Here is a 26,925-nt window from a genome sequence, read left to right as displayed (position 1 = left end):
AAATCATTAACATTCTACCTATTGTTATAGCAAATACTTATACATTAATAATCATCATCCGTATTTTATCAATCGTCACCATTTCTGTGCTTTTCATAACCATTTACATCACAAAGAGTCGATAAGGGAATCGAAGTCCGAAATGCATACTCTAGGAAATAAAAATGTGATTTAATAAAGATTGTCTTGTTTCTAATTGATGGTGCAGTAAGTCTAGCAGAAAAAAAAGCCATCATAGAGCTCTCATAAATTTGAATAAAATTTTAATGAAAAAATTTTTTTTTATAAAACTTCTTTCCAAGCATCATTTTTAATTTCACTTTCACTTTGAATTCTTTATTGGCTTTTGATCTATATTTTGACAGATCTAAGTGTAACTGTCCATGACTAAACAATTGCCTATGTATATTCCAAGATAATTAAAATTTTCATAATAGCAGAAAAACAAATTTTTACTATTCTTGATATTGCCAGTCCCTGTTGTAATATTTATCATTTTCCTTCCCTACATTCTTTTAAACATTCTGTGGACGTTCATGATGCAGATTTTGATGTTGAAGGACTTTTGTCATCATTCAAACTATGATTTCATTTCTTTCCTTTAATTTTGTGAAGAAATTAGTAAAATTTGATTCTCACTCATAGCAAAGATTTTGTGATGGAAATTAAGGGCTTGTATACGTGATTTAAAAACTTTCAAACCAGACCAATTCTATTCGATAGAGAATTGGTACGGTTTCAAACCGAGGATGGAGCACGGCTCTGAAAGCACTCAATTTATAGGAAACAATATATTTTGAAGTGTCCCTTCTAAATGAAGGAGTTACGTTGTATGATGACTATTCAAATAGTAATATAGAATGATCATACTTCATTTTTTAAATATCCAACAACAAAAAAATCTAAACTATAATAAATTTTATCTAAAATTTAATCTGAAGATTTCTTACTATGATCCGGTTCATGAAGAGCATCCAATGGTAGTCTTGCTGGTCCCGCAAACAAAGCAACTGTAATAGGAGAAACCAATGTGCAGCATTCTGCTTGAGCAATATGACCAGTTCTTGTCATTTCTTCATAAATTAACCAATCACAAGGAAGTGAAGATACTACTTTAGCATGTACATCTGCAACAGTTTGTTTACTTGATGTGGGCCTTCTATTTAACACAGATGATGGATGAAAACGTACTTTACTTTCTTTTCTGTAATAATAAATTATAAATTTAAAATGTTTAAATAATAGTATACTATTATTTAAAACTTTATATTTCCTTGATATTTTAGCATAATTATAAATCAAATGTATTTGAATTCGTTAAACAGAACATGTTTGGCAAATAATTAAATTATCTTAACACACCTTATATCTTGCCGAGATAGTTTTCGATAAAACTAACGTTTTCGGCCTATTCTGTAGGCCAAAAGCATTAGTTTTCAATAAAATTATTTTGGCAAGATAAAAGATGTGTTAAGATAATGTATTTGAATTCATAAATTTTCATAAAAATGCAGTAAATTCTTGTGTTTTTTCACAGATTATCTGTAAATATATTTAGAAGCCATTTTGAAAGCAAGTGCAGGTTATCTACCAACCAATTTTAACTTATAATTATGAACTTAATGAACGATTTTCCTTTGTATAAGCTTAGCAACAATATTTTTTTAAAAATTGCTATTGTAATTTTTTTGAAACCATCAAAAACAAATATACGTATGCCTTCCTTTTTTATTCCATTCATTTTCTTTCATAAATCCAGGCTTTGGATACTAGGGCCCTCAACATGTCAAACCAGAGCCTTGTTCAATAATGCAGAATGCGAAGTAAGAAATCTAATCAGCCAGGATAATAATGCTAACAAATGTTCAAAGTATGGCCGTCGGCCATATTATTCGCGTAGTTATATTTTTTATATGTAATATAAGTTAGTTTTAATAATTCTTTGTCTCTTTGTTTTATCTATCCTCTAAAACTTTCCTTTCCACTTCTTGTACCCTCTGGGTGGGATTACCATTTTGAAGAAGTAAACAACGGAAACAATAGAAGAGCAAGACCCCGAGGGGTTCGAAGGGAGCGGGGGAGTCACTTTTAGACTGGACGGCGGAGAGAGAAGGTGGACAAAGGATTGAGTTCGAACAGTGTGCAAAGGTTAGCAGCAGAAAGAAAAGTAACAGAGACTACGAGCTGAAAAGGTTAGGCCTGAGAAAGGAGGGGAAATTTTCGAGGCTATCGTAGAGAGAGCTAAAGAGAAATTATGGCAGAACGAGAAATTCACCGAGGGAACGGAAAGTTCACAATAATCAAGAAGGACTCAAGAGCAGTGTCCCACCAAAGCAGAGATACAAAGAAAAGAAAATCCTGGGTATTTTCACTCTTCTCCTATTTCTACCTCTACCTAATTTCACTTTTTCTTCTCTTACAGTCATAAGTTGGATAAGCTTAGTTTTAAGGTCTGCACGCGTCGGACTTTGTCGGGTTCCGTTTCGAACGTGTCCATTGTTGTATACTAAGAGACAGAACGCCTGTACAACGTTTTACTTTGTAAAGTTGGGATTCGCAAAGAACCTGTTTTGTTCTTTTCTGGCGAAAATAAAAGTCATATCTTGTTAAAAGCAAAATCTGATTTGTTTATTTTGTATCGGTTCGTTCGCGGAACATATTACACCTCGCCACGAATCACCACAAAAGTATCCTCAAACACTATGCTGAGTTAGCAAGTTAGACTGACTAAGTGTAAAAATTATGAATGACAATCATTACATTTTATTGCAATTTTTTTATAAAATAAATCATTATAATTATAATAATTTTATGACCACTATAAAAAATGTATATTTAATCTGGAATGAGCAGCCATCTTGCAAATCATACAAGGCAAAAACAATGACATCACTATTAAAAGTTAACACAGACAAAACAAGCTGACAGAACTCATTAGAATTCTAGCAGAGGGAGGAGTCAAGTATTGATTAGAAATGGGCAAATTCTCTGGGCTTGCTTAAGATGTGCCACATGCTTAAGGGAAAGTTTTGACCGTCAATGTACTTTTTATATGAGAACAAATATGCCAATAATAATTTACTCTAACGTGTAAACTCTTATCATATGTGTTTGCTTTTACACTGGCAGCTAGCAGCTAGCCGTTTTAAGTCGGTGCGAGGCTTGTGGAAACTCTATTGCTTGCTCGTGTGGAGGTTTGCTGCAGCAAACAAGTGCGCACGCATGACATCATTCATAGCATTTAACACGACCAGATTGTATCGAAAGCTTGCGATACCCAGTCAGCATCAACAGTAGAGGTGGATCTACATAGAGATTAATAGGACTTAAGCTCTGGGCCCCCCCAGTGTCAAAGGCCCACAAAATTTGAATTATCATCATAAATTTTTATATTTTTTAATTATAATATACTGTATTTCATATGTAGATATAATGAGCTTTATAATAAATAGTCCATACTTTTTTATTCACACCAAATAATGTTTCTGCCTATTGTTTAGTGTTAGAGATAAGCCTATTATTCTTATTATAACTTTCAGTATGCTCAAAAATTTTGGTCTGGATTTACCTGATTAGAAATGAGTTCAGTACTGCAGCATAACTAGACTTAGCAGGAATTCTGAACATGGCTCAGTTTTTCTTCCTGAGGAGAAGAAAATCTGTTAGTCTTCACTATGTATTGTGTTTTGTTTTGTGTATTTTCTTGTAAAGCACACCTAGCAAATTTTTGAACTAAACTTTTTGGCAAAATTCTATTCCACATTCTTTGCATAGTCTGTATACAAATTTTGGTACTGATCCTCTTACATCAAGCCACATAAATGCTATTAGCTACTAATTAAATTTCAAGTAATTTGTCTTGGATATAGATATTAGGAGCCATCTCTTGATAAATTTAATAATTAATTTAGAAGATTCTGGAAGAAAAGAATCAACCCAAAGCAGGTCTTGAACCTGCAACTCCTGCTTACCGTGTAGTTGTGTTGCCAGTTATGCTACCTAGACTCTGTCCAATCTTTGTTTTCAGAACTATATATATCTAAATTATGGCATCAACTGGAAACGACTTAGTACCCATGGCCTGTAACTCCCACTATGGCAGTCAGCCAGTTCCAGCATGGTGTAAAGTGACAGTCAACATAAACGGCAATTGTTTGCTTGAATCTATAAACCAAGTTTGTGGATGTTTAAATTTGTCAGTCCTCTTATAACTACAGAGCACTTTGAATAGCGAAACTTTAATTATGGCCACCATATATTTTTGTATAGATATAGTGTATGCAATGATCATAAGTATGGGATTGCTGTGGAATTCTTTCCTGTAATCTATGTATGCTACATATAGGTTTCTTTGTTGTTTGTCTGCTTGTCATGGCATGATTGAATTTATAAGTAGCTATTCTTTGGATCCCATGAAGTATCTATAACAAACTTTTGTTACTTTGTGGGAACATTGTCTTGTTCTGTATGTATGTAAAATGTTTAGATAAGTCCTGATGCAAAGTTGTAAATTTTCTTTAACAGAAATTGTAAATATTGTCTGCACCAGATGTTTCCAACTGTATGTTTGTGGCATCAAGGTGCCTATAATGTCATACATGTCAACATGAAATGGAATAACATAAATTCATCCTATCTTGTCGAGCTCTTAAAGAACATGTAGTGCAGAGGGTGCTCTGCACTACATGTTCTTTATACTGCATGTTGAATGTTATTTATGTTTATTTCAACATAGAGCATGACTACTGTATCAAGAATGTATTTTTCTTTTTCTTTAATCCAACTTGTTTCATGTTTGTGTGTGGCTGGATTGAACCAAAGAGCAAATCAATACTCTGTGAGTTGTTTTTCTGTTGGTGTGTCATTGTGTTATGATTATGCGGTGTATTAGTATGCAGTTGTCTGTAGAAGTCTCTCATTCTGTTTGAGAATAATTTCTTTTTCGTGGTGTACAGATTTTGTATCATTTGGGTCTATGATTTAGCTGTTAGTTTTTGTTTGAGACTGTCAACGTTTATGCACATGGTATTGTTTATTTATTTATTTTACAATCAAATGGAAATGTCAGTTAATAGTTGATTTCTACCTCTTTCAACAATTATATCCACATTAAAAACAAAACTAAGAAAACAACTGAACATAAACGTACTTAGCAAAAATTTGCAATTAAGAGACTTACAAATGGCTCATGATTTGCGATGTGTTTCGTATTTGGAGAACCTTAATATTTTATTATCTGTTAAATGATTTTTAGCGTGTACTAATAACTTTAATATTGTTATGTGTTTGTTAATTTACATTTGGGTATTTTTGCGCTTTAATTCTAATTTTAATTAGTTGCTCCGTTGTCGGGTTTTTTGAATTTAAATATTTTGTGTTCCATTTTTTGTTCGTCAGTTTAAACCTGAAGATGATCTATGGAATAGATCGAAAACGTTTGTTTTCTTAATTAAAAATTCCCTCAGCAACTTATAAGGTGGTGGTTATTGGAGTTTAAGAAAACAACAATAAAAAGCATATTAATAAAATACACATATATCTATAATTTAACAATAAAGGAAATACTTTAAATTCATTTAAATGTATTTGTATAAATAAAAAGATTAATGAACTAATTCATATTTAGAATAATAGAGATAACCAACTTATCTATTTTTATATAGTACACATTTACATGTAATTTTAAATGTAGCAAAATCAATATAAAATGAGTGTTTTATTTGTTTTGAGTTATCAGCTATACGGTAAAAATACGATCTTTGGGAAGCAGACAGACAATAAAATGGAGTACAAATACATGAATTATTATGGGTTCTTTTATTGAGAATTCTCAAACAAAGCCAAAAGTTATTTATTATACCATTAAAATGTTTAAAATAAAGAATATGATCAAAATACAGGGCGGTAAAGAAAGTCACTTAACATCTCTGCTACAGAATAGTACCAAAAATTAATTTGCTTGTATCAAAAAGACACTAGACCAAGGGGGATACAAATTGGTGTGTGTTACACACATGGTCGCCATTTTTATGGTGACCATATTGAATGCAACTCCAAAATTTTAGATGGGAAGGGTGCATGTGACATATCATTTAGGGTCATAATTTCATAAGGAATTGACTGCTGAAAGATTTATTGACCTACTTCGAATGTTTACAGAGTTATTAATGTGTTTTCTTTGTTGTTACAGGTTATAGAACAGACAATATAATGCCCCTAACACAGGAAGAACATATCAAAATTATCCTGATGGCAAGGGAAAAAGTTTTAGGGTGATTGCAAAGGCCTGAAAATTTCTTATCATGGACCGATCCAGTCTCCCTAAATTTCTGGAGTAGGTTGACAACTGCTAAAAGGAGCACAGGCACTTGATGTGGATGACATTGATTAAAATTCTGTGCAATTACTCTGGAACTTCTTTTTCTTGCCATCAGGATAATTTCAATGCATTCTTCCTGTGTTAGGAGCATTGTATTGTCTGTTTTTCAACCTGTAACAACAATAAAACACATTAATAACTCTGTAAACATTCAAGGTAGGTCAATAAATTTTTCAGCAGTCAATTCCTTGTGAAATTATGACCCTAAATAATGTGTCTCATGACCCCCTTCCCATTTAAAATTTCGGAGTTGCATTCAAGATGTAACACACATCAATCTGTTTCCCCTTGGTCTAATGTATTCCTGATATGAGCAAATTAATTTTGGGTACATTCTATATTCTGTAACAGGGGGTGTTAAGTGACTTTCTTTACCATCTTGTATTGTATTAGTTTAATAAGGTCTGGTAATCTGAGTCATATTCTTGCAACTTCATGGTTGTTAAATTTATTTAGAAGAAAATATATCTTATAAATTTCTTGATTGGGAGGGGCTATCATTAACCAGGCAGGCAAGTAATAATCAAAAATAGATTAAAAATTTGTAAAATAAATGGATCTGAAGACAGATTTGGACAACATTGTCCTGCCAAACTGCCATAAAATTCCACATCTGAGTGACAAAGATCTGACTATCTTTTGAACACGTTCATGGAATGTCAACTTTTCATCAAAAACTATACCAAGGTCATTATAAGTTTTATATAGCTTAATGTATGATTTTTCATATACATTGGATGAAAAGGAAGATTGTGTATTACTGAGCAGCACATTATAACAGTTTTTTTTAATATTAATATTTAAATTATAATTAGTGAAAGCAGAAAGTACTTTATTTAAGTCAGATTGTAGTAATAAAGGATCACGATTAATGATTTTAATATCATCAGCATATGTTATCACTCTTGAAGATATTCTATTAAAGTGGTTATTGATGTAAGCAGAGAAGAACAGTCCACTTAGTACAGAACCTTGAAGAATCCCACAGATTGGTGTAAAATTGAGGAATTCAAAATCTCCAAGGTTTATTTTAGATAATTGTGATAAGTAATTATTTAACCAAGAATGGAAAACCAGATTTATATCAAAATAGCCATCAAATAAGTTTAGCAATAGGTTAGGGAAAACAGAATCAAATGCCTGAGATATGTCTATATACACTATATAGGTAACAGGTTTTTTCTTGTAATTTTGTTAGACTATGTATTGTTTTAAGTAAGTTTATATATTGTTGTGTTTGTTTATATATATATGTGTGTGTTTTTTTTTAATTTTCTTGAATATTTTCCCAACTTCTTTCAATAAGTTTGGTGTTATGTTGTTTTTAGTGTATTGTATAAACTTGCCTAATGTCTAATGTTATTTATTTGCATTTCTAGTCTATGCTAGGCAGGCTTATGATTTATTTATGTTTTGAAAGTGTCTATTTGTGATTACAGTTTAAGACCATATATAACTATTTTATATAGGCCAGAACAACTAATTTACAGATTATTTAACATATTTGTTTTTACAGTTGTAAACCATAATATTAGGGCTTATCATACACCAGAAATCAAATACTTAAAGCATTTAACACACATTAGTTATCACTAAAACTCTATAATTAAAAATTACGATTACTATGAAAAATGAAATTTTAAAACTTGAGTTCCCTCTTCAGTTAGAATATTGTTACAAGTAAAACCAATGAATTTTTATATTAACTACAGCAATACATTGGTGTAGTGAACTTAATCCATTTTAAATTATATTTGGTACATTTTCTTTTCATTTGTTTCAAACATCATCGTTTCAACTGAATTCAAATTCATTTGGAAAAATGACTTATGTGCTGAAACTGTCCTAAAACAGGATGAAAATATTCCTTTATGAGAAAATTTAAACAGTAGGCCACCTGAAATTAAGCATTTAATACAGATAGTATAAATGATAATCATGTGAGTTCACACTAGAAGTCGAGCAGGCAAGTGACATAGAGGTACAGTACATTACCAAGATCACGACATCTGTTTTGTCAGTATCTAGGTCCAAACTAAAAGTAATCTAAAGCAGATTTCTGTCCCATTTACATCCCCAGTAGACTCCTATGACTCATATTATAAATTGGCACCTTTTAGAGTACTCATTAGGAGGGCATATATGCATTGCACCAACATGACAAACACACAGGTGGAATTGGTCTATATTGAGAGGCTTGTTTAGCTGCATGGATTTCCCAAAAATTTAATCAGGAGATTAACTAGCAAATTTAGTTCACAGATTAATACACATGACATTGTAAATGACAATACCAGAAACAGCCAGGAACTGATGAGCAAGGACCATATAACAGTACAGTATGATCGTAGCATAAATGATATGTTTAAACTGACAGTGAAGAGTAAGGGCATCACTTACAAAGAAACCACACTATTTTCACAATGCTTAGGAATAAGAAAGACCCCTTAACATCCAAACAGCCCATAGAGTGTACATGATATTACTATACAATGATAGGTTCAATAAGGATTTAGTCTACACAGGCACCATCAAACAGTCCCTAACTAAGAGGGTAAACAAACACAATATAACATCAATAACAGGGAGGATTACACTGCCCTCTCCAAATAAAACTTGAATAACAATGTTGGAGCTTTGTTATATCAAGGAATTCTGATAACAGCTCTACAAGATGAAGACTTTATAGATCTGGAAGCCTTGGAAATTTTAAGGCTGACCAAAAGGGTAACTTTTGGTCAATCGTATAAACTAACAACAACAAACATGAGAAGCAAGTGTCCCAAATCTGGCAAGAGATACATGATTCAATGTTGTAATTTAACATTCATTCAATCAAGTAACACACCTGCTGGCTACATGTTGGTTTTTTAAGTTTTGAATTCTGTCTTGTTCTTCTTTAAATGTCCATTTTATAATGACTTTTATCCGATAGAAGTCTTAGATGTAGACTGAAAAATGTCAGTAAAACTTTTGAAACAGTTTATGTAGTGATCTGAATTTAGAAATTTACATTCCAAACATGAGAAAGCTTGATACAACATTCTTCTTCCTTTAGTCATTCATGCATATTTCACTATACATACATTTAATCCTACATTTTATAAAATTAAACAAAAAAATTCAACTTAAATGCATGAGTAACAGTAAAGATCACAAAATAATAATTTAGAATTCAAAAGATTAAGTATCTATAAGTAAAACTGATTAAATTTTTGATAGCCTGCCTGGACCGCGTGGCTCTTACAATGGAGGCCTTATCCCAGTGCACCGTCATATCCTGTTGCCTAGCACGATCCTAGCGACCTTTGCTAGGCAACAGGATATAACGGTGCACTGGGATAAGGCCTCCATCGTACGATTAATTTTTCACGACTAATAAATAAATTACACAAATCATATCGAAGAAAATACTTACTGGGTTATAAGTTGCTGACGTTCACGGTCGACGCGTATCAAGTTTTGGATACGTTCCAGCACAAAGGGCAGCTTTGACAACAGCCCAATTTTCAGAGTTAGAATTTAAATCCCTTATATCTCCTCCTCCTCTTGCTCTTACAAATCCAGATGCTCTAAGTTGGCCTAAAAGTTGAGTTCTCATTCCTACAATAATTTCCATGGTTGGTGCAGATAGAAAATTTTTTTCACAAAATGTTTTTTCATATCCATCACTTCTTCCTTTCTGCCATGCCTACATTATCAATAGAGAAATAATTATCAAATTATTCTAATACTTCTTTTAATTACTCATTATCATATTATCTCTATACTTTTTTAATATAAGAGTTTTCAAAACAAAAGTGCAAAAACTAAGAAATAAAAATTAAAACTGAAGTACAAATTCAAAAAAATATAGTTTAGAACTAAGATTCGAATCAATAATTTAAATATTTTGCTAAATAAAAATTTCCTTATTTAAGAAAAAAATTCTTTCTTTCTGTATTTTACAATTTTCCAAGTAAACTTTGAGAAAAAAAACTAAAATGTTTAAACAGAAGTTACAAAACATTTAAAATATACATGGTATGTCCACATTCACACCACAACAGATATTTAAAGGAAGCTGACATACAACCTAAAATTTATACTGTGGGTCTCACCTGATCTAGCAAGCTATAGATTAGAGGCATTCAGGGCTTTTATAAAACATATGTATACTCATTGTACTAATGTACAGGACAGGATAAGAGAGCTAGAATACATTAAAGAGATTGTGCATTGATTTGGAATCAAGCATAAAAAGATAAGGATCAACAAATGATCAACAACAAATGGAGAACAGAAGACAAATGAGAAGACATGACAAGCAGAATGAATATGCAGTTGTGAAATACATGGTACCCCTCTGCAATGTCTAGAGATATTGAATTGCTGCTAACAAGAAAATTATATTTAAGAGAAATTCCGCTATATATAGGATAATAAGGAATAGTAAAGAGGCTGTTAACCCTATATGCATCTCTGGGGTATGTAGAATACCAGTAAAAGACAGCAGAAGGCATAATGATTTATGTAACATAGAAACCAACAAAAGATCACTAAAACAGAGGATAAAAGAGGAACTAAATAACATCCAGAATGAATAGCCAGTTACAGTCTTAGCACCCTATGTAGTAACAGACCAAGATTCCATAATAGTAAAATAAAAACAAAAACAATCTAAATAGATCAGAAACAATCTAAAAGGTACAGGAGAAGCAACATATTAAACTTGAGGAAGCATGACACATTCAAAAGGCTTGAGAGAGGGCAGGTAGTAAATTATAGAGAGAAAACTAATTTCAGCAGCCTAAAAAGTATGCTGGATAAAAACCTAACAGCAAGGTAATCAAGATTCAGTAGGATGGATAGTGTTTAGATTACACAGTAGTGATTAGTTTGCCAGTATGGAGCTTCTAAGTACTAGAGTTTAGGCTTTTGAGTACTATGATTGAATACAATATATCCAGCATTTATCTGTCAACTATTAGTGAAGTAAAATTTGTTAAGTATAACAAAAAATTCACATCTTCCTCACACTCTCCAGCAGTAACTGTATTAAACAGTTACTGCTGGAGAGTGTGAAGAAGATGTAATTTTCTTTAAGTAAAAATTAAAACTTGGTCGACAGTATTTACATTTAAAAAAAAATAAAAATATTACAATTATACAAAAATTCTTGTTTTTGTTTTCCTCTTCTGTTGTTTCAACAGACCAAAAACAGTTCAAAACAATTTTCATATACAGAGCCTCCAATAAACAGTTGTCTCCCTATATGAAAATTGTTTTGGATTGTCGCTGGTGCATTGAAACAATGGAAGAGGAAAATGAAAACAAGAAGAATGAATATTCATAATATTTTTACATTTTATAAAATGTAAATTTTATATTTTTGGTAGTAGTATTGGACTACTAGATCCACTAGCTAATGTAACATGTCCCAGGTTATTTTTTGAAGTGAAAATGCATGAGTTGGCCTGCTCACTTCATCCCTTGATGAATAAGCAGTCTCACCCAACATATTTCTTAGAAAAAGCACTTGCTAGAAAAATTGCTGTGCTTGTCCTAGCTCCAATCTTGTCATGCTTTTACTCTTGAAGCAAAGTCCATTATAACTGATGGTATTGGGGATACACCTTCTAATTCATACCTCTTTTTCCAAATAGATAAGATTTCTTTATATCCATCAGTGCCAGCGCCGTAACTAGCCTTTTATGCGCCTGGTGCGAGCATCTGTAACTACGTCCCAAAACTAGGACCCAAAACTCGGTCCAGGTCATTTCTGCGCCCCCAGGGCACCGCTGGCACAGCCCTAGTTACGGCACTGATCAGTGCCTCCATTTTGAAGAAGTCATACTTGCAAATACCTTACTGATTGAAAACTGGTTGTTCCATGCCATAAATACTGGGATTAAGAGAGGTGCTTTTACTGATTACAGAAAACAATTATTTTTGTTTCAATGATAACATTTAATTACAAAAACAGGGAGTTCCTGTAGACTTGTCTCTCTCGGCTATTTTGGCTGAATTAGTCACGAGAACCATAGAGTTCAAAATTTTTCAATCTTCTCTTACCATACATAATCCTCTTCTCCATTTGTATTACATTGACAATGTGCTACTGGCATAAGAAGGCTCTCATGAAGAGCTATTAGTTTTTATACAATCAATGTTGGCCTATTTCATTTACTAAAGAGGCTAAGAATCCAAGAAATAAACAAAAATTTCTTTCTTAAATCTACTTGTACACAAGATTCTCCAATGGGATTTTCTTTTCTGTGTTTCACAAATTTGGTGAGCTGCTGCACATCATCCCTTCCACCATTTTCTAACTCACCAGGTACAAAAATTCAGCTATTACAGCACTTATACACAGAGCTTTCTTATATCCTTCCACCCATCTGCTTGTAGATGAGAAACTTTTCCTTGTTAAATTGACTGTTTGCAGCACTGGATATTCTTTGGCCAAATTTAACCATCTAGTCAACTGAGTCAAAGGCATGTTATTTCTGCAATCCACTTTGTATCATAGAAAGAAACCCAACCATTCTGTACCTGAGTCCACCTTCCATATGAATATTTAGTGGGCTTATGAATTAAGGGTATATAGCCGGTATTGCCAAGCCTGGACAAAAGAGATGTAATTGTTATTGATGCAACTTCCATACAATTTAGCTTTATATATTTTTATAGTCTCGACTATTCATAATTTTTCACTGTCAAATCTTTCGCTAGAGCCTAGCTTCATTCCAACAGGGGAACACTCCAGCTCAGATGCATATTGGGCCAATGCAGTAACATATTTGTTTGGAGATATCATATATATATGTTCTTTAATTTTTGCATCTAGGAATTGGTAAGTTGAGCTGACGTATGTTTAACGATCTGTTGAATCTGGAATCAACCAAAGAGCTGATATATCCCTGGAGACATGTAATTCATTTAAGAAATCTTTACCATTGGTAAGTACCCTTATACTGTAGATCTTTTGTAAGTCAGTGAAAGGTTTAAATTTTTGGTGTATAATTGATCCATTTTTGGTTCATAATTGAGAATGAGGCATTTAGTTGCCTTGATGTTTATCGATGCCACTCTAATTGGCTATCTTTCTCTAGAGAGTTCTAGTGTATTGATTAGTGATGCATTGTACCCACCAGCACATTTGGAATTTGTTTAATGTGATGTAGTTCTTGTATAGTAGTGTCTGATAAGCAGGTACAGTGTACAGATGCTCACTTAACAAATGCACAAAAGACTGCAATTTTGTAGTGCAAGGGTATGTTGAGTGAGAAGGGATAAGAAAGACCTAATTATTGGGTTCATGATAGATCCATGTTATCACTTTGTTGTTTAGCTCAATATCGAAGTCGAGAAAGTGGACCGTGCAGTTGATGAATTGTTCTAAATTTAGCATTAAGCCAAAACCATTGTCATTAAATGTATGTAAGAATTCCAAGATGTTAAGCTTAGTTTTCTACAAAATCAAAATTCGTACAAAAATTCACCACATTTATATTCACCCAGCTAATTTTTCTGAAAAAATGAACGTTTTTGGTCTATTTCTAAAATCTGCTTCAGGTGAAAATTTTAAACAGATAGAACTTTTTTTTGGAAAAATCAGCTGGGTAAATATAAAGGTAGTGAATTTTTGTACAATATAGTATAGCCCAGTTTCTGGGGAAGTTTTAATTTTATATTAAAATGTCATCAACGTATCTACAGTATAGTAAAATATCGGGAAAGAATTTTGTAAGGGATTGCTGTTCAAGAATTCTGACGACTAACTCAAAGATTGCCAGAGAGAGGGCTTCCCATCAGTACCCCACAATTCTGTAAATATCAGTGGTGTGCCGTCATTGGAAGCGATGGAAGCGCCGATTCCACCTTCCAATGATCTTCCCTTGTATTTTATAAAATATAAATTTTCATATTTTAACATACTTTGCATTAATTAAAATTAATATGTTATTATAACTGCATTATGTACCTTTTACAAATTTCTATACTACATGTGAAAAAAACGATAAGATTGCTATTGTATATTTGAATAATTTGGTGGTGGAAGGGGTGTCGAAACCGAGTCAGTTTCCAATCAGCCAGATTATATAGGCACTGGCACATACGGTTTACAGAGCACCAATGTCACCCGGTTTAGCTGGTGGATGCTTCACACATAAAGCTTCTAATTTTATATCCCGGACCGGTTCTGAGCTGTTAGCCGCCTGCCTGCTAGATATTCGGCCTCCCTCGCCCGATTATGTGAATCACGAGTAGGCTAGATCAACTGCAAGCAACCCCCGGCCCGCGGGCCAGCTACGGCTGGCGAAAAGTTTCTATTCGGCCCACGAGATCTTTAATAGATTATTAAATTGGAAAAATAACTAATTAATAGTTATTTTTTCAATTCTTTGTAATTTTTAAAAACAATAAGAGAAATAAATGTAGTAATTAACTTTTTATTTATTTATTTCATATTTGCAGACTAAAAAAATTACAAGAAGGCGTCAATTAACTACTATGGCCCGCGGAAAAAACGTAAAATTTATTCTGGCCCACGTTATAAATCTAGTCTAGGGTGGGCAACCTTTTTTATAACTTAACCCAACCGATAGGAATTTACTGGAATGTTTTTACAATAATTCTGTATACTTGACAAGAGTTTTAAAAAAAATCCCACTACAGATATTCGAGTACAAAGTAACTGGTTTAACTTACTTTCTACATAAGCAAGAAACGAGAAAATTAACATCCAGGCATTAAGTGTTTACGAATATCGCTATAATCACTAGCGCTTTCGACGAAACTATTTTCGTCTTCCTCAGGTGGATAAAAACGGTTAAAATCCTTTTCGAATCAAAAAATTTTCAAAATGCAAAAACCGCTTTAGAGCTTTGGAACGAAATCAACGATGGAACAGAGCGAGAAGAAATTTAAATGTGCGCGCGTGGTGACGTAGCGCATGCGCTATAAATTACTGAGATGTGGAGCTAGAGGTGTTGTTTTAATCTGTTATATAAGTTGGCCCACATAACAGGCAAATCAAGCGTGGGAGTGTTGCACGGATTTAGTGCAGCGGTAAGAAAGGCCTCCCAAATAAACACGATGCTCCTGTTATTACAATGCCTGAGCATCATCACCTGGTCCCATAGCGGGGTGTATAGGTGCTGTAACACCATTCTTGCTAGTTCGGTGTCTCCTTTGCCTGCCCTGATGGAAAGTTGGTGTTCGGAAATACGACAAGCCAACATTCTGGTTGTCACACCAACGTAGTGGGTGCGAATACCGGATGCAGTATTTTCCAATGGGATGGAGTAAACTCCAGACCTCTCAAGTACGGACGTAGCATCCCTGTCATTGCACAGTAGCCTCCTAAGATTTGGCCGTGGGGAGACTGGTAGAAAGAGCGCGTGTTGCCTAAAAACACGGCAAATACGTATGGTGACTCGGCCACAGAATGGTAATGCGGGAAGGACTACCGTGCATTCGTTTGGAACATGTAACGCCGTGCGAGGAAAAAGCGATCTTGTGACCTTGTTTAGGAGGTACCTGTACTTGGCATTAGTGTACCCCGCTGCGTTTACTGCTGAGCGAATGGCATTAAGTTCAATATCGACAGCTGTTTGACTGGAAGATAACAAAAAATCCCTTCTAGGAGATAACAAAAAAGCCCTTCTGGAAAATAACAAAAAAGCCCTTAGAAGGGCTTTTTTGTTATCTCCTAGAAGGGATTTTTTGTTATCTTCCAGTCAAACAGCTGTCGATATTGAACTTAATGCCATTCGCTCAGCAGTAAACGCAGCGGGGTACACTAATGCCAAGTACAGGTACCTCCTAAACAAGGTCACAAGATCGCTTTTTCCTCGCACGGCGTTACATGTTCCAAACGAATGCACGGTAGTCCTTCCCGCATTACCATTCTGTGGCCGAGTCACCATACGTATTTGCCGTGTTTTTAGGCAACACGCGCTCTTTCTACCAGTCTCCCCACGGCCAAATCTTAGGAGGCTACTGTGCAATGACAGGGATGCTACGTCCGTACTTGAGAGGTCTGGAGTTTACTCCATCCCATTGGAAAATACTGCATCCGGTATTTGCACCCACTACGTTGGTGTGACAACCAGAATGTTGGCTTGTCGTATTTCCGAACACCAACTTTCCATCAGGGCAGGCAAAGGAGACACCGAACTAGCAAGAATGGTGTTACAGCACCTATACACCCCGCTATGGGACCAGGTGATGATGCTCAGGCATTGTAATAACAGGAGCATCGTGTTTATTTGGGAGGCCTTCCTTACCGCTGCACTAAATCCGTGCAACACTCCCACGCTTGATTTGCCTGTTATGTGGGCCAACTTATATAACAGATTAAAACAACACCTCTAGCTCCACATCTCAGTAATTTATAGCGCATGCGCTACGTCACCACGCGCGCACATTTAAATTTCTTCTCGCTCTGTTCCATCGTTGATTTCGTTCCAAAGCTCTAAAGCGGTTTTTGCATTTTGAAAATTTTTTGATTCGGAAAAGGATTTTAACCGTTTTTATCCACCTGAGGAAGACGAAAATAGTTTCGTCGAAAGCGCTAGTGATTATAGCGATATTCGTAAACACTTAACGCCTGGATGTTAATTTTCTCGCTTCTTGCTTATTCAGAGATGGGCGTGAAGTCCACCATCATTACAACTTATTTCTACTTAAGAAGTAGTTAAATAATTAAGCGATTAGGGAATTAGGAACATAAATAAAACCCTGATGAAAGAGCCGAAATTTTACTTAAACAGAAGCTTAACCCAACCAATCTCTTGCCGAGTACAGTGGGGTCTGATCTCTTTGTAATATTAGATGTAATAAAGACAGAAATTTTTCCAGTTCGACGAGAGTGACCGAAAAGTTGTAAATTTTAGAAATTTCATGAATACTCAGTCCTAAAACAAATTAGTTAGAAAACGAACGACGGACAATCTGTTAAGTTTAACATATTTAGATTTTTACAGCTATGGCGAGAAACATTTAAACTCTACAAAAACCCTGTCGAGTCCTTTGAGATATACTAGTGATGTGACAAAAGAGGCATTTGATATTGACCGGTATCGGCACCCTCGGGATTTGGCATGCACACACCTACCTGGACTGTCTCCGATTACATTCACTAGCCACTGGTAGGGAGCTATTTCACTAAGTGGATTGTTTTAAGATTTAAAAAGTAAAGAATATTTTGTTATTTTTATGTACGTTTCTTCACAAAGTTATATTTAATTATAAGTTTCTTTAAAAGTATATTCGTACACTTGAAAAATTTTTTGTACTAGGCATGTATATTCGTCACACATTTTGTTTTACCGAGTAAGTTTTTCTGATAATTTTAATTTTAGCCCTTATATCGTGGCTAGCAATTCAAAAATTTATTTTAAAAAAGTTTTGGCTCGAGACCATATAATGAGAAAGAAAAGATTCTTAAAAGAGAAAGACTGATGCCTAAATTAAATATAAATACATCGACAAAAAAATTTCGACATTTTGATGATAAAATTTATGACGAATGACGATTCTTTCGTAAAATTGAAGCAATTTGGAAATCAAAATAGAATAGAATTTAACATTGGAAGACAATATAAAATAAATATTGAAAATTATAACGAGATAATTACGATTAATAGACATATCTAAATTAATAGATGTTATATGTTTTTTCTCAAAGCGAGAATTGGCATTTAGAGGGCGTAAGAAATTTATTGAATCTAATAACGGAGGTAATTATATTGAACTTTCTTATTTATTAAGTACGTCAGGTAATCTATTAAAAAAACGTTTAAAGAAGTATACGGTTTTTACTGGCTTATCGAACAAACGAATACGAACAAGTCTTGACGCGCAATTACCTGATTGCCCCTGTAAGTCGGCTTCTTACAGAAACACAGCTTCCCTATCATCAAATGTCACGGCACACCACTGGTAAATATGTTCAATTATTAAAGACAAAAAAGGAAGTGTGGCATACGATTGATAGTTAAAGGTGCCTTAAAGATATTACATTCCCATGGGGTATCAGATAAACCCCATTAGAATTGAACATAAACGTACTCAGCAAAAATATATATACTCCAATAACCACCACCTTATAAGTTGCTGAGGGAATTTTAATTAAGAAAACTAATATTTTCGATCTATTCCATAGATCATCCTCAGGTTCGAACTGACGAACAAAAACAAAAATAATTCCAAAGAATGGAACACAAAATATTTAAATTCAAAAAACCGACAACGGAGCAACTAATTAAAATTAATAGTGGGAAAATTAATTAAGGAAATGTTTGAAAAACAAAGTTTTTCCCATGTCAATCTTTAGACTCTCTGTCCCAAAAGAGTGCCACTCGCTAAAGTTCAGATTTTGTCTGGCGTGTCTAAGAAGGTCTATTAAATTAGTAAGAAATAAAAATACGGGCTCCTGCATCGCCTCATTGACCTCGAAGATAAGATTTTTGAAGAAAATCCCGAAAAGTTAATAGATATTAATGAAGGTGTTGTTGGTCTTACGGATAATATCCATAAGAGTTTAAAAAAGAGCTATGTTAAGAAAATGAAATGGATTCTTAGTAAACAAAGCACGAGAAAGATTGGAAAGAACATTACTACATATGTTGTATGGGACCAGGTTCAAGTTCCGGAAAGAGTCAAGGAAGTACTGTGCAACGGCCCGAACTTCGTCCCCGAGAACGCAGCGAGTTGGGAAACCTCCATCCAAGAGATCGAAAGAGGATTAGTTGGCTTAGATCCGATAGAGAAAGATTATCTACGTTGGAAAACGATTATTAAAAATCCGGAAAAGTGGAGAAGAGGAGGGAGTGAAGACAATGACATCCGTTACACTAAACGTTGGCTGAAAGTAAACAACTTGGTGGCTACAAGAGCGGATATGAGTAAACAAATAGTTATCATGAAAAGGCAGACTTATAATAAAGCATTGGAAGAGTACCTCGAAGAGACGGAGTGTGTTAGGACCAACGATAAAGTAGTTGAGAATATAGATAGGAGGCTCAAGAAACTCGAAGGAAGTAAGCTCTCGACGATTTTACCGTTTATCAAGAAGTGCTGTAACCCCAGACCTGGGGTCCCAAGGCTATTTGCGTTTGCTAAAACGCATAAGGAAGGCAAGAGAATAAGGCCAATTGTGGAAAAATTTAAAGCCCCTACTTTTTTCTTAGAAAAAAGGTTGCACGGTTATCTTTCCTCCCTACTGGAAGGCAGTATATTGGTTGCAAAGGATCCTACGGTAGTAGTTAAAGAGCTGCAAGACATAACTCTGATGGATGAGGAAGTGGGTACTATATTAGATTATGAGAGTATGTACCCATCCGTGAAAATTGAGTCCTGTTTGGAAGCGCTAATGGAATCCTTATTTAAAGTAAATCCAGAGTTGTTACACCACAGGGACGATGTTTTGGAGATGGCTAACCTGGTATGCTGTGAATCCTTCTTTGGCTTCGAAGGCCATACTTACAAACAGAAGAGGGGAGTTCCTATGGGAAGCCCTATGTCGAGACTTCTATGCGAATTAGTGGTTAAGAAAATTGAAGAAAAAGTTCTACACAGCTTCAGGAACAATATAGTTTACTACAAGAGATATGTTGACGATATCCTTATAATATGGAGAAGTAATCGAGGAATCAGTACCTTTATAGAAAGAATTAACGATAACGAAGACGGCCTACGTCTGAAACTGGAGCAGAAAAGTTCAGTAGAGATACACTTCTTGGACATCAATATCACTTTTAAGAGAGGGCATCCATCCACTAAAGTGTATACTAAACCGACGCACAGCCCACTCTACATCCCGCCACAGTCAAATGATCCATTTCGTTATAAATTGGCAGCCTTTCGTACCTTAGTCAGGAGGGCTTTTACTTATTGCGATAACGTTATGGACAGGGTTAACGAAATCGACAGGATCATGCGAATAGCTGAGAACTTGGGCTACAGAAGAAACGTAATTAATGGTATCGTGAGGAAGTTTGAAAAGAGCGACGCAAGAACCTCTAAACAAAGGCCTAGTGGATATACTAAGTTTACATTCAACAAAAATGTACGGGGCATTATGAAGGAGATAGCGGACATTAAAAAATCAACATTGATCTTAAAACGAGCCCCGAACCTCTACAAAATTCTGAGAACTGATAAAGAGGAAATTAAGAAAGAGGATAAAGCTGGGGTCTATAGGATCCCTTATGAAAACCAGCAATTAGGTCTAAAACAGGAGTATATAGGGGTTACAACGAGAAACCTAGGTGTAAGAATCAAAGAGCATAAATATGATGTAAGGAAAAGTTCTAACGCAACTGTTCTGGCCCAGATGGCCCAGGCCGAAGGATCCGTCGTTGGATGGGAAGAAGCGGAAATCGTCAAGCAAATATATTCTCCAACTTTAGCAAGGATGGCGGAAAAAATAGAAATATATAAGAGTAGACTCGACAACAGATGCATTAACGCCAGGGACGCTGAGGGATTACCGTCGGCTTGGAAGTTTGCTATTAAGAGACTTACAAATGGCTCATGACTTGCGATGTGTTTCATATTTGGAGGACTTTAATATTATATTATCTGTTAAATGATGTTAGCGTGTACTAATAACCTTGGTATTGTTTTATGTTTGTTAGTTTACATTTATGTATTTTTTGCGCTTTAATTCTAATTTTAATTAGTTGCTCCGTTGTCGGTTTTTTGAATTTAAATATTTTGTGTTCCATTCTTTGGAATTATTTTTGTTTTTGTTTGTCAGTTCGAACCTGAGGATGATCTATGGAATAGATCGAAAACGTTAGTTTTCTTAATTAAAATTCCCTCAGCAACTTATAAGGTGGTGGTTATTGGAGTATATAAACCCTAATAAACATTAGTTTCTTTTAAGATTTCTTCTAAATTTTGTTTTTTTCCTTATCAACCAGTTTTTTTATGTAAATGATGTTTTATCTCTGAAACAAGTTTTATTTTATAATTTTTTATGGTCTTTTTTATTTTTTCAAATATCTCCTTTTGTTTAAACATTTTAAAAGTATTCCTCTAATTTTAAGAGATTTTAATAAACAAAAAAAAAAAAAATACAGCTTTTTTGATGACTTTTGCACTTTTCAGTTGCTTATATTTTGGAAAGTACTTTATATAAAATCTTGAAAGTTTGTACACTACCTAAGAAAACAATTAACTTTTGAACGAGATATTCAGAATTACTTTAGATGTTTGGGGGACAGAGAAATTGACTTTTGATAATTGGCAACACTGATTCCTGTATATATAGTCAGCCACTGACTTTTTACTTGGCAGGGGGTCACTACTGCAACTGTTGATTCATTTATGTGTTTTTTGGTATTTTAGTCATGTATTTTTTCATTAGTATATTATTTAAAATTTCAGCATTCTATCATTTTTGAATTTTTTGTTCTAGAATTGTAATATTTAAATTATAATCATCAGAAATATTTTTAGAATCCATTCATTTCAAATGAAAACAGTAATTCGATTGCCATTTTTTCCCACATAAGTTCAATAAAAAAACCAAAAGTGTTTGAAAATTTAAAATATCACTGAGGTTTAAGCTTTCTCTTGTGTTACAGTTACACTGTTCTGCATCAAAATTCTTTTGTGAAAGAAAATAAGATTATTTTTTAAAGTATTTTAATGTGCTGAATATGAATTTGAAGACCAAAATCTTCTATTACCCATAGTTTTTTTTACATACCATGTTTTTGAAGAAAAATGCCTCTCTTAGACAAAGTTTCTGTTACTGTTGTTTGAATAAATATATAAAATTGGAGAATTATATAATATGCTAACAGGTCTTCGAGTAAGATACACAAATTTCTGCTGTTTTTTATATGAATAGGACAATCAAGCAAGAACCAGTCACTACTTGGTAAAAAAGTGACCCAATTGCATAGCAAATGTACTAGGTCAGAAGAATATTGATTTTCCTGCTCTGGTGGAAAATATGCTTATTTCCTCTTCATATCAAGCTCAGTTTGATGAAAAATTTTGTGACAGGTGCAAACAGAGAAGGCTTTTGATTACCTGAGGCAAGAGTTCTCTCATCTGAAAAATATGAAAAAAAAAGAATTTTTCTTGGTTCCCAAGTAAGACAGCTTTTGATGGATCCTAGTTTCATAGAAAAACTTAACCCTGCAGAAAGGACAGTGTGGAATGCATTTTAAAACATGAGCAAGAACTTTTTGGGGAATATACAAGCTAACAACTATGAAGAAATCATGGAAAGTTGGTAACATCCTACAAAACACTGGGTTGCAATATATCACTCAAGATGCATTTCCTACACTCCCATTTAATTTTTTCCTGGCAATCTAGGAGTTGTTTCTGATGAATGTGGAGAAAGGTTTCATCAGACTCTTTTTCAAATGGACAAGCAGTACAGCAAAAGGAAAGAAAACATGTTAGCAGATTACTCCTGGACTCTACAGTGAGAGACTTCAGAAAAATAATATAAAAGGATGAAAACATGTCATTAAGTGTTTCAGTTTTTAAATGTATAGAATTATGAAAAAAGGAGTGATTAACATGAATTTATTTGTATCTAATCAGCCAATAAATACAATAATTTGAACAGAAAATGTTTTCCTTCAAAAACTTCATTTGTGAAAAGTGATAAGTTAACATTAGGCCAATTATATTGCCAGATTTGGATTCAGTACCACTGAAACTATAAAAATCACTGAAAATGTTTGACAGGAGCAGAAATAAATTTGCTTTTGCAAAAACAGTGTTATTTAATATAAGTGCTGTATCAAAGGAAGTATTTTTCTAACAAACTTTGTTTATGCATCAATTGCCAATCGTGCTGTCTTTATGAACATCCATCTGCATCAAAGGTTAAAAGCCATTCAGATAATGATGCAACATGGGAGTAGTAGTGCATAATAATGCTATTGTTCATAAACAAAATGAAGCAATGCTCAATCAAGCTAGGGCTATCATTTTAAATAAAGTAATTATTTTTACTCAACCAAATGATCGGCGTAATTAATCGGGCTATAAATTTGCTATTATTAATCATTAGATATTAAGTAATTTGGTATTAGAAGTAAATGTTAGGTGCAATCTCTTATCTAAATTAACAATTATAATTTTTAATAATTTATTAAACAATTTAGAACCGTCCGAAAGAAAAGAACTAGCCCAGAGTGGGATTTGAACCTGCAACCAAAATAATTACTTTATTTTAGAAACTAAGATATTTTCTAGTATCGGTTCAAAAATATTTTCTGGTATTAATGAAATTTCAATACTAAATATTTATTTCTTTACTTACTTGAAATGCTCTAAGTAACGCCATATGATCACTGAAAGTGTCTGCTGCCAACTTCTTTCGAGCAAGGCATGCCGCTCTCTTCTGTGCAGGTAATGATGGTATCAAAACTGAAGAAAAAAGAAAAACACAAATTGGAAAAAAAATTTTTATTATAAAAATAAATTATTACAAGATTTATAAAAATTTAAAGTTTTAATTCAAATATAAATTAATATTAGATTAATTAATATCCAGATAAATTAAATAATTTATTTAATGGACTTTAAAAAACAAAACAATGTTAATGAAAACTAGATGGGCAAACTACAGTATCTGACTGCTCTATTTACATGGTTGCTCAATATGTTTCAACAAGAAATTCCTTAAATGGCAGAAGCAAGGCTCAATATAAATAGAAGGTATAAAGCATCAAATCTAACATAGTAATGTACTCTTCATCCATTAGTTAGTAATTTCACCATTTTTTTAGGAGTTCCTTGGATACAAAATGCTGTAAGAATGATGTTCCAAGGAATTACCAATGTACTGTACTTCTATAGAGATCTTATAGTTCATTAGTTCATCTAAGATCAGAATTAAGAAAGTTCTATAGAAATATATTGGGCCTGTTATTCCTTCCTCCTTCCAGTTTATAAATGTTATGTATTATACATGCAAGAAGTATGTTCTCATGGGCAGCTCTTTATTGAATTTACTTTGTGAATTGGAAATGCTGAAGAATTCTATCCTTCCAGGCTACAGTAATTGTATTAGATTGTACACTAGATATATTGATGATGTTGTAGCGCTTCGCCGCTATTAATTATATTGTATCATATTCTATGCATACAACATTTTATCAGTAACAACAACAACAAAACTTACATGTGTTTAAACATGTCTAGAGCAAGACAGCTAAACACAGGCTCACTTAGATATTCTCCTTTTAGAACTAAAAATGAGAGAAAAACAAACATTTTCAATTGCTTTGAGCAACCATCTTCAGGTTAAATGAACATGTTTGGAAACTGAATGAGAAATGATATTCTACAGTTTAATAAATGAAAAGAATAATGTCTGATTGGCATTCAGTGATCATATGAAACAAAAGAAGCAGTACAACTTGTATAATCCCAGCAATATATTTAATAAACCAAAAACGTTTTTGACCTACTTCTATAGGCCTTCAGTTGGAACATCAAACCTAAATGAAAAAAGAACTAAAAGAACATTCAAAAATATATTGAATGTTGTGAAAAAATATAAATTAAAAAGAATGGGAAAAACAATCTAAATCAATAGAACATTCATACAATTCAAATACAAGGAATATAAGAAACAAATGAATACATATAATCAAGACTTAAAAAAACAAATGGTACAAAAATAAAATAAAAATAGCAATAAAAATTGTAAGGAGTTGAAGTCCTATAGTTATTTTACGAATAACATTGCTAGACTCAATATACAATAAGCAAGACCCCAACCAAATGCCAAATTCTATGGGGCTAGATACGGCTAAATACTAAATAAATTATGAAACCAATTTGGCACTAGAGGGAAGCATTAGGTGCCATCTCTTATTAAATTTAATAATTATAATATTTAATTAATTAATTTAAATAATTTAGAACCACTGGAAGAACAAAAAAAAAAAAAAAAAAAATTTGGCCTGGAGCGGGACTCGTAACCACAAATCCTGCTTACCGTGCAGATGTGTTGCCAGTTAAGCTATCCGGACCTCTGGTCTGTCGATGGTTATAACGTTAGCTTATACAGGGTGTATCAGTACAGCGGTTACAAACTTTCAGGAGAGATAGAGTACACCTAGACAATGGGAAATCACATAGTAATGCATGGTCGGAAACGCTTTTCTGGCGCAGTAGTGACGACACAAAACACAAGAAAGGAAGGACACGAACAGGGTGAGAAAACATGTTTATTATTCTTAGTACAGCAAAAATGCTGGGACATCTTTGGCTGGTGTAGCAACATCTGTTGCATACTAGGTGTACTCTATCTCTCCCGAAAGTTTGTAACCGCTGTACTGATACACCCCGTATAAGCTAACGTTATAACCATCGACAGACCAGAAGTCCGGATAGCTTAACTGGCAACACATCTGCACGGTAAGCACGATTTGTAGGTTCGAGTCCTGCTCCAGGCCGATTTTTTTCTTCCAGTGGTTCTGAATTATTTAAATTAATTAATTAAATATTATAATTATTAAATTTAATAAGAGATGGCACCTAATGTTTCCCTCTAGTCCCAAATTGGTTTCATAATTTATTTAGTATTTAGCCATATCTAGCCCCATAGAATTCAGCATTTGGTTGGAGTCTAGTTATTTTATGTTTTGGGTGTTATGTTTAGTTATAGTTATTTTCTTTTCAGGGTTTTTTTTTACAGATGGAAACTCCTAAGAAACCCTCAATGTACTAAATTACAAAAAGAAAGGCAAAGGATACTAATTTGCATTGGTGACCGATCCTGTGACACACACACATGTAAATAGGGCCAAGAACCAGATAAAAGACAACACATCCATCCTAGCAGTGTGGTGTAGCTCCTGACAGTGACTGTCGTAGAAACTTCTCTGGCATTCCTAATACACTCAAACCTGTTTTTGTGCAGTCTTTTTTTGTGTGATTTTTTGTGTGCAGTATATGAATTTCAATCAAATTGGTGTACTGCACAAAAATAATTGCACAAAACACATTACACATATAAAAAATTGCACAAAAAAAGACCGCACAAAAACAGGTTTGAGTGTAAGCAATTAGTGTAGAAAACATATACTTTGAGTATTCTTTTTTTTGGTGAAAATTTGAATTGATTTTTTGACTTAATGTGATCTGATTTAATTTGACTGTATATAATCAAAGAATTTCTTTAATTATTTATTTTCTTAACTTTTTGAATATTTGAAATATATACTCTAATGCTTGTTATAATTAATTGTTGTTGTTGTTGTTTATATAGTACTGATCAATTTAATAAATATTTATTGTGGATTTGTACTTATAAGTGTTTTGGATTATTATATTTTGTTCCCATAAAGTCCAGGCTTGGTACTTAAATTGAACCCTAACTTGTGTAACCCCACCTTTTGCTTCACACGGTATGTTACAAAATAAACAATAAATAATTATCGGGGTACCAAGCCCAAGTTAAAGCTCATGTACTGTATAGATTTTCAATTACCTAGAGTAAATAGTATTTCATTCTAGAAAACAGGGTCAGCAAATATACAGGATACACATCCCAAAATCTGCCT

At 33.6% G+C, this 26,925-nt stretch overlaps 1 protein-coding gene across 1 annotated transcript in view; it reads right to left on the bottom strand.

Annotated features, from left to right (window-relative positions):
- LOC136973356 (3'-5' RNA helicase YTHDC2-like) overlaps window positions 1-26,925 on the bottom strand; it is an 84,113-nt gene that overhangs the window by 32,467 nt on the left and 24,721 nt on the right. The window contains 4 exon segments of the mRNA XM_067268090.1: window positions 951-1,204; window positions 9,798-9,841; window positions 9,843-10,070; window positions 23,670-23,776. Of these exon segments, the coding sequence (XP_067124191.1) occupies window positions 951-1,204; window positions 9,798-9,841; window positions 9,843-10,070; window positions 23,670-23,776 (633 nt within the window).

Source organism: Centruroides vittatus, unplaced genomic scaffold (assembly GCF_030686945.1).
Source record: "Centruroides vittatus isolate TY-2023 unplaced genomic scaffold, ASM3068694v2 contig_3147, whole genome shotgun sequence".
NCBI lineage: Eukaryota > Metazoa > Arthropoda > Arachnida > Scorpiones > Buthidae > Centruroides > Centruroides vittatus.
This window is presented reverse-complemented; position numbering and strand designations above follow the sequence as displayed.